Below are 12323 nucleotides of genomic sequence, written 5' to 3'. Positions count from 1 at the left end.
TTTCACAAAGAAGGTTCAACAAACTCTGAGTCTAACCCTGAACTCTGAGTTGATCTACTCTGACATAGGAAACTCTGAGTTTTCGGTTCCAGAACAGCTGATCAGAGTTAGTTCAATCAACTCTGAGTAGGTTCAGTTAAGTGCGTGCACGCTGACTATAAAAAGCCAGCATTAATGGAGCTCCGATACCACGATTCACCATGGCAACGGTACACAAAAAGAGGTCCTCCTCATGGCTGAACCTCACCTCAGTCATATTTTAAATATTAAACTAATGAAATATCATTCAGTGGCTGTTTTAATGTGCATTAGCTTTATCCCTAAGATGATGCTGACTTCACATACATTATAATTCATGTTGATTAAACTGAATTGTGTTAGTTTAAAAAGAGAAATTCCAATAACTTACGGCGTCTTATTTGAGCGCTCTCTGCAGTGGTGGTGGAAAATCTAAAAATGATGACTTTGACACAGATTTGTGTTTTGATTTTTTTTTATCATAATTATAAAAGACTTTTGCAAAGGGGTCAGAGCAGCACAGAGACGCAACGTTTCTTCTTTTAATTCGGTAACCGCTCAAACACACGCGTGAGACGGGCTGAATGAATGAGGAAGTGAATGAGGGTTTTATATTCTAGAGGGAGGAGACAGAGCGAAACTCTGAGTTTCCTGAAGAAAACCTGCTCGCGACCAGATTAGGTTCACAGACACAGTTACCATAGTAACCAACTCAGAGTTAAAGTTACCTCTCTTTCTGAAACGGCAAACCCGAGGTTTCCCTCATTTCAGGGTTAACAAACCCGGGGTTTTCACTAAACCCGCTTTCTGAAACGGACCCCAGATATAAAGTAACCCTGCAACTGTTGTTATGGATCTTATTATATTATTATTTGTCAAGAAAATACTCACTTGCTCAGCCATAGTTACTGTTCCTTCACACTTGTGTATCTCTTTCCACAGGTCTATCTTGCTCTTACTCTTTTTCTGAGAAGTGGGAATGTGATATTCGTTGCTCCACTTTAAAGAAGATTTCCAGTCATCTTATTCCCCTCCACCCCCAAGCCCCTCCACTCCAAAATCTCACATTTCAATTACTTGAGGCCTGTCTTGGAACTTATCACCTTAAATCCCTGAACCATTAATAAACTCCTATATGATTTCACATAAACCCCCTAAGCCATTGTAACACTAGGAGCCATTTGATACCCTAAAACTATTTGTAAGTTATCATGGCTTTGGATCAGTGGTCCTATCTCAGAACTTCCCCAAATGTCTCCATCCCTGAGCCCCTTCAGTATGACAGCTTCATTCCGGGGAATGAGTCTAACCTGGACCTGAATATCTCGGAGACCAGGGAGTCTCACCAGGACAAGACCAGCTCAGTGGTCATCACATTCATCTACTTTGTGGTATGTGCTGTGGGACTATGCGGCAACACCTTGGTAATATATGTCATCCTGCGCTACGCTAAGATGAAGACGGTGACCAACATCTACATCCTGAATCTGGCGGTGGCAGATGTTCTGTGCATGATGAGCCTGCCATTCATTGCCCTTCAGCTGGCACTGGTTCACTGGCCGTTTGGAGAGATCCTGTGCAGGGTGATCATGACTGTAGGTATGTATAGAACAGAAATATAATGGTGCACCAGTAGCTTTTTTTACTAGATTAGAAACACTTTTGGGTTCCTCAAAAAGAAAAATATCCTGAAATCCTTGTCTGCTATGTTTGCAATTTAAAGAAATGATTTATTTTATTACATGTTGTATTGGATGTTGGTGTTTGTGAAAGAAATAGTTTGACTTGTTGGCTTCTTTGCTTTATTGCTGGAAGCTAATTCTGAGGATCAATACCACACTTACATCTGTCAGTTGGATGTAATGCTACAGCCAGGAGGCTGTTAGCTTAATGTAGCAAGAGACAGGAGGAGACAGTTAGCCTTGCTCTGCAGTCCAAAGTAAAATAATCTTACCAGCAGCACTTTAAAAACAACAAATTCAAACATTGTATTTTGCTTGTTTTATTTGTACAAAAAACCGAAGCGTTAAAATGTTCATTTAAAGAGTGGTGTCCTTAACTGATAAGAAATTACAAAGTTTCAAAAACATTATTACATGACTGACTTCATCTGTTGGTCAGAGTTAAGAAAAACTGGCTGTTAAGATAACCCAGATTTCTGCACTTGTTTTTGATGCAACCTAAAAGAGAGTGAGAAAGTGATAGGAAAGTGTTTGTGGGTGAAATCTGGGCCTATGATACTAGCCTGATTTAACTGATTTTAAATACATTTGTGGTGCGTAAGTGAAGTCAAAAATCTATTTGTATAAAAATGGTATATACGTCTGAATAACACTTTCTATTCTATTTCTATTTTTAGATATAAAAATAGATAATAAAATATCTTGCATTTTTTAAGTTTTTTAAACCCGTTTTAAATCGTTATAATTATCCATGACTAATATCTAGGGCTGTCAAGGCTCAGGCTACATGTCGAAGCGTCCTTGGGCAAGACACTGAACCCCAAATTGCTCCCGGTGGCATAGCCAACAGGTATGATTGTGATAACTGATTGACAGTTGGGCACTTTAGATAGCAGCCTCTGCCATCAAATCAAATCAAATCAAATCAAATTTTATTTGTATAGCGCCAAATCATAACCAGGGTTATCTCGAGACACTTTACAGAAAGAGCAGGTCTAGACCGACTCTTTGTTATGTTATTTAAAGAGAGGCCCAACATGAATCACCATGAGTAGCACTTAGCAATTCGGCACATTGGCAGAAAACTTCCTTTTAACAGGCAGAAACCTCGAGCAGAACCAGACTCATGTTGAACAGCCATCTGCCTCGACTGGATGGGCCGAACATGGGATAGAAGGAGATGCAGGATAGAGACAGGCAAAGAGAGAAACAACAACATATGTTCTTGTTACATGAACAACAACAGACACATACTTATGGTTACAATGCCCATAATAGTGGTAGACTAGGGTGAAGATTAGCAAAATAAATAAATAAATAAATTAGCGAGAGAAGCAGAGTAATGATAAAGGCTGAGGTAATCGTAATTGTAACAGTTGAAGTCAACAGGTCTACTATTAGCATTAGCAGCAACAATAATGATACTATGGGGAAGGCTGATGTTAGTAGTTGTTGCAGTCGAGCTAGGTACCACAAGCAGGCCTGCATCCTGGGAGCGCAATGTTCTAGAGGTGTAATATGGCACCATGAGCTCTTTAAGATATGATGGTGCCTGACCATTAAGAGCTTTGTAAGTAAGAAGAAGGATTTTAAATTCTATTCTAGATTTTACAGGAAGCCAGTGCAGAGAGGCTAATACAGGAGAGATGTGATCTCTCTTCCTAGTTCTTGTCAGCACACGTGCTGCAGCATTTTGTAACAGCTGCAGAGTTTTTAGTGACTTATTAGGGCAGCCTGATAGTAACGAGTTACAATAATCCAACCTGGAAGTAACAAATGCATGGACTAGTTTTTCTGCATCGTTTTGAGACAAGATGTGTCTGATTTTTGCTATGTTGCGAAGATGAAAGGAGGCTGTCCTTGATATTTGTTTTATGTGGGAGATGAAGGACATATCCTGATCAAATAGAACTCCCAGATTCCTAAGCGTAGTGCTGGATGCCAGGCTGATGCCATCTAGGGCAGCTATATCATAATAGAAATAATCTCTAAGGTGTTTTGGGCCGAGCACAATAACTTCAGTTTTGTCTGAATTAAGTAGCAGAAAGTTTCTAGTCATCCAGATCTTTATGTCCTTAAGGCATGCTTCTAGTTTAGATAGCTGATTGGTTTCGTCTGACTTCATAGATAAGTATAATTGAGTATCATCTGCATAACAATGAAAATTAATGGAGTGTTTCCTCATGATATTACCAAGAGGAAGCATATATAAGGTAAAAAGAATCGGTCCGAGCACAGAACCTTGTGGAACTCCATGACTAACTTTGGTGTGCATAGAGGACACATCATGAACATTACAAACTGAGATCGATCTGATCAATAAGATTTAAACCAACTTAGTGCAGATCCTGTAATGCCAATTAAATGTTCTAGTCTCTGTAACAGGATGTGATGGTCTATCGTGTCGAAAGCGGCACTAAGATCTAACAGGACGAGTACAGAGAGAAGTCCTCTGTCTGAAGCAGTAAGTAGATCATTTGAAACTCGCACAAGGGCTGTCTCAGTGCTATGGTGGACTCTAAATCCTGACTGAAAGTCCTCAAATAAACTGTTGTTGTGAAGAAAGTCAATTGATTAGCGACTGCTTTCTCAAGGATCTTTGAGATAAAAGGAAGGTTAGATATAGGTCTATAGTTAGCTAAGGTGCCTGAATCTAGGGTAGGCTTTTTAAGAAGTGGCTTAATTACAGCTAGTTTAAAAGACTGGGGTACATAGCCCATCGATAAAGACATATTGATCATATCTAGTAAAGAAGTGCTAATTGAGGGAAAGTCTTCCTTAAGCAGCTTGGTTGGAAACGGGTCTAAAAGACAGGTTGATGGTTTAGACGAAGATATCAGAGAATTTAGCTCAGGAAGGTCAATTGGAGAAAAACTGTCAAGGTAAACATCAGGTTTTTGAGCAGTTTCCAAAGATACATCTGCACCAGTTAACGGCAGGAGGTTACAAATTTTGTCTCTTATCTTTAGGATTTTGTCATTAAAGAAGCTCATGAAATCATCACTGCTGAGGCCTATAGGAATACTTGGCTCAGTGGAGCTGTGACTCTCTGTCAGCCTGGCTACAGTGCTGAAAAGGTACCTGGGATTGTTTTTATTTAGTAGTAGACACCTCGAGCATGCCGTAGGGCCTTCCTGTATTTATTAAGACTATTTTGCCAGAGTAAACGAGACTCTTCTGTTTTGGTGGATCGCCACATTCTTTTTTTTTTTTTACGCGACATTTGTTTCAAGTTACGAGTTTCTGAGTCATACCATGGAGCTAGCCTCTGTCGTTTGATAATCTTCTTTTTTAAGGGGGCAATTGAGTCTAGAGTACTTCTCAGCAAACCTGCAGTACTATCAACAAACTGATCAAGCTGAGAGGGACTAACATTAGCATAGGAGCTTTCTGTAGTAAACAGATGTGGTAAAGAATTAAAAGCAGCTGGAATTGTTTCCTTAAATTTAGCTACAGTCCTATCAGACAAACATCTTGTGAGTACATTTTTGTTAACTGGAGAGTAGTCGGTTAATAGGACATCGAATGTTACTAAATAGTGATCTGATAAAAGAGGATTTTGTGGGAAGACAATTACGTTTTCGGTTTCAAGGCCATCAGTGTATGAATGTTTGTGTGAATGGGTGAATGTGACATGTAGTGCAAAAAGCAGCTTTGAGTGGTCACTATGACTAGAAAAGCGCTATACAAGTACAGTCCATTTATCTCAGCACCATAGAAACGCGCTGCGTTATTATAGACTATAATGAACTGCATGGAAATAATGACAGATCGTGACCTTATTGAGCCAGGTACAGAGCATGAGAAACACACAGATCTGTGTTAGTTCTGCTCATATCCTAAAGTCTGTGGTTAAAAAGGAAAAAAAAAAAAATTGAATTCAGATTTTTACGATCGATTACCATGGCAACGTTTGTAGCTTCGAAGCATTAGGGTCAGCCTTAAGCCGTCTTCAATTCAATATACGTGTGTACGTCTCTCTCTTTGCAGAGCAAGTTAAGTGGGAAACCCTGGTAGAGTTTGCTACCGGTGGATGCTTGGGCCCCGAAGCACCCATGTAATCAGCGCCTATGTGTGTGCACATATTGCAGTGATGAACCGTCTTTCCACAGAAGCTCGACAAGTTTGAAATACCTTCGTCGAGCGAAGCATGTTTTTGCTGATGTTAGCACAGATGCTATCTCTGAGTCGGTGTCGAGCCATGCTCACCAAACAGCACTGGTGGAGTGCAGCCGGGGAAAACAAAGCGACTAAATGGATTGCCACATGCTGCAAAACCATCTACATAGTTAAGGACCAGGGGATTCAAGGCATTATGCAGATCGCCTCAGGCGACCCATCATACAAGCCACATTTTAGGAGAACTATCATTAAAATAATTCATAAACTGTATGACACTGAAAAGACTACAAAAGCGAAGCAGTTGGCACAAGCTACATTTATTGCACTTAATAGAGAACTCTGGACATCATTTAGAAGCCTTAATTACCACAGTGTAACAGCACACCTAACTGATGACTAGTGAAACTGCACTTTGGGCGTGTTAAAAACAAAGGAAAGATATTTTTCTGAAGCATGCGCTAGCTGGTGTCTTGAAGTTGTGAAGGCGTGGTAGATAACACACAAACAAGGTCACCACTATCAGAACAGATAGTGCACACAACATTTCAAACAGTCCTGCAAAACCAACAGAGCTGAAACCGGAATTCAACTATTGAAATGATAAGGTGGGTCCAACGCAACAAAGATTCACCGGAATGCAACACTGGCACAGCATAAGCACAACTTAGACATGCTGACCTCAGCTGAATATGACAGGCTGGTAAAGCTGGAAACACTGCTGGAGCCCTACAGGTAAGGTGTTTTTCCTGTCCTCTCAGATTTTACTTTCTCATTTAAAAACATTTAATTTAATAGTCATGTTATTGTATCATAGAAATAATGTATGGCCTGTTTCATGAATTACAAGGTTAGTCATTAATTCTGTTGGTGTTGTGTGTTTGTTCTGTAGGTACCTCACTGAGCTCCTGGGTGGTGACAAATATGTGTGGTACTGCTTGCACTGTGCCACCTCTTGCATACAATGGAAGTCTCAGATGTTGACCTTGCATACATAGTGTGCTTCAAGGCTGCATATACAGAGGACCTCAACAGACAGAAAGAGAACACAAACCTGTCATGGCTAAAGGTAGCAACAGCTCTAGATCCCAGATTACCTACCCAGAGGAGAGAGGGAAGAGGTGTGGCTGAGTGAAATGCTGAAGAACAGAGAACCTGTGCCACAGCCCTGCAGAGAAGAAATGGAAACCAGAGCCACCAAAGAATGGCCTTCCGACCAGCGGGGTCAGAGTCTGATCACTGACAAATCTCGACAGAGGTATAAAGCAGAGCCTAGTGCCAGCATAGACACGTCCCCTACAGTGGTGGTCGGCACACACAAGTGCTGATGGTGAACCGGCCCATATTGCCCTTCTCTGCAGGGCTGTGGCACAGGTTCCTGGCTACACCGGCCTCAACAGTGCCATGTGAGGGACTGTTCTCTTTAGCAGGTCACATTGTGCAGAAGAAGAGGTCAGCTCTGTCATCTGAAATGTCAACAAGCTAGTCTGCCTGAGCAAGTAATCTTTAACCACGAGTGTAAAAAGGGACTGTTCACTTCGTCTCTTCAAAGACACTGGCATTCAGTTTTTAAAGTCGGCCTACTCATTGTAGCTTTTATAAGATATTACTTGGCAAACAATTTTCAGGCAAGTTGTTAACATTCACTTTGTAGCAGACATTTCTATGTTACTGTTATCCTTATTTGAATATCTACTAATTAAGTCAGCAGTTCATATGGATGTAGTTGGCAATGCCAAGCACTCCATGAGAGTTTGGTATTCAGCAAATTAAGAAATTGTAACTGTAATTTAACATTAACACACAAAGACACTTGTTTTTTTAGACATACAGTACATTGGCAATATGGGCTAACTTTTTGTTAACACGAAGTCAATGTATCTTATTGTGGTGTAGGCTCAGTGACCATTATTGTAATGGGGCCAGTATGAAATAGAATAACCTGTTGTTTTGAATGCAGAACTTTAAGTCGTGACAGAGTATTTTTACATTGCTGTATTGTATCTTTGGTCCTTTGCCAATGTTAAAGGGCTTCTGCTAATACTGCAACCTACTCATCTCAATCATATGCAAATTCTCACATTAGTTTTGGTTTGAACTGACAAAGGTTAAACACATTTGGTAAAATCTTTGAGACAGTGAGGGCTTGATTCATTCTGATAACACTTTAAAACCTGAATCCATTACTGACGATAAAGAGCATACATTTGATGTGACAATTGTCTCCATATTAAGCTGAAATGTTATAATAAAGTTTAAGAAACTAACTCTTACCAGTTTGTCATGGATTTTTTATTCTAACACTACATGTGTACACACAAAGGCGGGAAAACACACAAAGGCAGGAAGTGAGCAATACAACGAAATACAAATTAAATACATAACTAAACGGGACTCATGATAAAATGATAAATAATTATCACTGAAACACAGGGCAGGAAAACAAAAAGTTCATAAAAATGCCCAAAAATGACTGAACATCTCTTAAGAAAGCAGTTGCTCAGTGTAATCCCATTTTAAAGCTCTATTTGCTGGTGCGCAAGAATTGAAAAAAGTTACTAAGCTTTTGAGCAGTGAATGTCAAATGTCACGCATCAAAACCATCAAATCTATGACCCTGCCCAGCCAGTAATGTTCTTTCACAAGCCTTGTGGTACAATTAGAGATCTTTTTTATTATAATAAGAAGTACAACAATATTTTTGGTTTATTTCTCTGTTTTGCCACAGGCAATACATTGCAAAACTCTGGATTTAACTAACAATATACAGAATAATGAGAGAAAATGGATTTGTTCAACTTTGGACAGAGCAAAGCTAGGTGATGTTTTCTGCTGCAAAGCTCTGCTAACTGTCTTCTTCCTGTAGCCACATTTTTAATGGACAGGTGAAAGAATAGTAAATATCTTATCTGCAATTAGACACTGTTGGTGATCACAGCTGCCTTTGTAACACTTTTTTACCTCCTGTTTTCATTAAAAAAAAACTAGTACTACTGCTGTTACTGTTACTTATCATGTAAACTCACCTCACCTTTCTCTGATTTTTTACACTCTCTCCTCCACCCCCTCCCAGACTCTCTCAACCAGTTCACCAGCATCTTCTGTCTGATGGTGATGAGCATTGATCGATACTTGGCTGTGGTCCACCCTATTAAATCTACAAAATGGCGGAAGCCTCGCATAGCCAAGCTAATTAACCTGACAGTATGGGGTGTGTCGCTGTTAGTCATTCTACCTACTCTGATCTTCAGTGGCCTGAACAAGGTGCCAGTATGTGGGATTGTGTGGCCGGAGCCCCAGGACGTCTATTACAAAGCCTTCATATTCTACACCTTCTTAGTTGGATTCTTTCTGCCACTGACAGTCATATGTCTGTGCTACCTTCTTATTATAATCAAGGTGAGATCCTGCCTTCACATACCTGACACTATAGTGTAACATAATATTCTCATAACAGGCTCCTTTTGCCCTTTATTTTAATGACAAAATATTTGATATTTTCTGGATACATCTCTAGAATATTGAACAAAAAACTAACTGTCACCAAGATTGTGGCAGTATTTTGGCACTGCAGATATTGGTTGATTCAAATAAATGGCTTATATTTCACTATTTTTTGCAACAGTACAGATAACCATTTCAAGATAGAAGCTACATTAAAATACATACACCAACTTCAACCTTAAAGTAATAATCTCGAAGATTTTCATTTAAATATATGTCTGTTAAAGATTCAATCTCGAAGATTTCAGTCTCGTTCTCTTTGGCAGCACATTTGGTAATAATCTGTAATTGTGGGAGCACACTTCCCAAATGAGCCAGATGTCGATTTAACTCTTGATTTCCCTTGCTGATGGTTGCTTTCCTTTTTAGACTGTTTGACTTCACCTGAGTGTCTAATTGGTTTGTTTTTCTTATTGTTGAAGTTGCATCTGTAGTCATCGATCTTTTCTTCGTTTGTTCAGCCATAGCAGATTACCATCTACTCACAACACTTGCAGAGACCGGAAATGCAGCCGCTTAGCTCCGCTTACCGTCTCTGGCAGACCAACCACTGCTGGGTGATGGAAAATGTGTCACTGACTGGGCGGTGCTTGTGACTGGGACTGGTCCTTCATAATACTAAATATTGCAAATGCAAAAGCTTTCATCAGTGGGCCATCGGCTCAATCACCATTGTGTTCCCTCATTCGGCGATAGATTATGACTTAACAGACATTTATTTACTTGAAAATCTTCAAGATTATACCTTTAAGTTACTATCTATTGCCGAATGAGGTAACACAATAGTGATTGAGCCTATGTTCCACTGATGCCTTTGCATTTGCAGAATTACGGACTGCGTGTCTGGTGCGACTTAAGCGGACAAAACACACGCGGCGCCCAGTTACCATTTAACGCCAAAGGTGCCGCCAAATAGAACGAAACTGAGATCTTTGAGATTATAACTTTAATGACCTTAATGGAAAGATATATAGTTTTACTATAAGAAACCAACCAACATGTTTCATTAATATTTGCAACATTATTAGTCACTAAAAACATGTCTAACATCGTATGTTAACATGTGATATCAAATTGGATCTTAATGGTGCTGGAACAGGGCTATGATCTAGCTGCCACTCCATGCTTGGTTTTATTACTTACATTCAAGCTGTATAATCATAATATTAGGAGAAGTCTGTTTCCATGGTTCTTAAATAGTTCATCAGTGTGGGAAATACTCAATACTACTTATTTTCTCTGCAAGAATTACATGAGAATGCGATACCTCTACCTAGTACGCTTGCAGCCTTTATGCTAAGCTAAAAACAAAAAGCCTCCTAGTTGTGACTTCAAATTCAAAATAAATGTTAATTATTGTGATCTTCTTGTCTAACTGTTTGAAAAAAATGAAAAGGGCCAGTCCCAAAATGACAAACTATTACTTTAAGATTTGTCTTTGTTTCATAGTGTTCATAATGTGCTTTTGTACTTGATTTTAAGCCAATGACGTCCATTCCTTTGACAGGTAAAGTCATCTGGTTTGCGAGTGGGTTCCACCAAGCGCAAGCGTTCTGAGCGAAAGGTTACACGGATGGTCTCTATCGTGGTGGCCATGTTTGTCCTCTGTTGGCTGCCTTTCTACATTTTCAACGTGACCTCCGTCACCAGCTCCATCAACCCCACCTCAGCTGTTAAGAGCTCCTTTGACTTTGTTGTAGTGCTCGGCTACGCCAACAGCTGTGCAAACCCTATCCTTTATGCCTTCCTGTCAGACAACTTCAAGAAGAGCTTTCAAAACGTTCTGTGCCTGAAAAAGGTGGCAGGTCTGGATGAAATGGAGCGCAGTGACAGCAAGGTAGATAGAAGCAGGATGGTTAACGACGCAGTCCTCATCAATGCCAACTTAGAGACTCACAATGCTGCCCTGCTCAGTGGCGAGCTACAGACCAGCATCTGATTGTCCAAGGAGGCAGTGGTGCTAAGGGCTTCCAGAAGAATTGGCCACGGTTGCATTACTACTGACCCATGTTAAAGATGTGCAATCAAAAGGATGATGTTATAGTGGCTGCTTCAGGACATTAACACACATGAACAAAGTTCAAATTTGAAATTTCCAAAGGGTTTCAAAGGGTAGGAGAAGATCACTGACTCTCGAGCTATAGATATTTAGTTAAACTTGTTCGCCCTGAGGCAGAGAGAAATGCATCTTTAGTGTAATAATCATCAACGCTGCAGAGACAGTTGATGTTGAAATCAAGCATAGTACATGCTTTCCTTCTTGAGGTTTCTGTAGAGTTGTCACAAGTAATGCAGATTGAGCCTGAACTGATTGAACTGCTGAAGTCCTAGTGGAGAAATACTAGATCTAGTTCATTCATCTCTGATATCTGTGCTTTAGCACCATCCATGCCCACCTTGACAGAATCTTATTTGAGTCATACTAGCGGATTTGTATGGTTTTACATGATCCGCCATGTAACATGGCAAAGCTGTCCTAACATGTCATCCAATTTCTTTGACAAAAGGAGAATGCTCTTTTCCGTCTGCTGCTGGCACTTCTGCAGGAGGACCTTCATTGATCTGAACACTTGATAAATATCCAGATTATGATACAACAATCTAGACGGAAAGATATGAAAACATATCTTACTGTGCTTGCTTTAAAGCAGCTTGATTTTCAAACATGTATTGTTGTGATGCATTAAGGACAGCTCTGAAATGCTGTTTGTGAATTTCACGATATAAACTTTTTAACTCACTGTTTTCTGGTCATATCAATAGTTTATCCCTGTCAGTGGTGCCATTGTGAAGACCTTTTTTTTTTACTTGTAAAGTGATGTGCTTTGAAATTGTAATACTTCCTCCTGATTTAATTTTGAAATGTGGTTACAACACTTAGCTTCACATTTGTTTAGCTTGTGCTTGCAAAAATGCCTAACTTTCACAGAAAGAATATACATGAAGGGGATGCGGCGAGTGTAGAGAACAAACTAAAGCTTTTGTATGTATGGTTTCTTA

At 39.8% G+C, this 12323-nt stretch overlaps 1 protein-coding gene across 1 annotated transcript; it reads left to right on the top strand.

The window, feature by feature from the left end:
• The first annotated feature begins 1229 nt into the window (after positions 1–1229).
• On the top strand, positions 1230–11262 carry LOC138593264 (somatostatin receptor type 2-like). Its single transcript, XM_069664195.1, has 3 exons — positions 1230–1617; positions 8893–9218; positions 10831–11262. The coding sequence occupies exons 1-3, from the start codon at positions 1230–1232 to the stop codon at positions 11260–11262; spliced, it is 1146 nt and encodes a 381-aa protein (XP_069520296.1).
• Positions 11263–12323: the final 1061 nt, after the last annotated feature.

This window comes from Semicossyphus pulcher, unplaced genomic scaffold (assembly GCF_022749685.1).
Source record: "Semicossyphus pulcher isolate SPU_LCO1_2020_fin unplaced genomic scaffold, fSemPul1.0.p SCAF_16, whole genome shotgun sequence".
Classification (NCBI taxonomy): domain Eukaryota; kingdom Metazoa; phylum Chordata; class Actinopteri; order Labriformes; family Labridae; genus Semicossyphus; species Semicossyphus pulcher.
The sequence above is the reverse complement of the archived record's forward strand: the minus strand, read 5'-3'. Positions and strand labels throughout refer to the sequence as shown.

What these genes read in the sequence shown, in the direction of transcription:
- LOC138593264 (XM_069664195.1), top strand. Translation starts at nt 1,230, where the DNA reads ATGGCTTTGGATCAGTGGTCCTATCTCAGAACTTCCCCAAATGTCTCC. An exon ending in CAGGGTGATCATGACTGTAG is followed by an intron (nt 1,618 to 8,892) that starts GTATGTATAGAA and finishes ACCCCCTCCCAG; the next exon opens with ACTCTCTCAACCAGTTCACC. An exon ending in ACCTTCTTATTATAATCAAG is followed by an intron (nt 9,219 to 10,830) that starts GTGAGATCCTGC and finishes TTCCTTTGACAG; the next exon opens with GTAAAGTCATCTGGTTTGCG.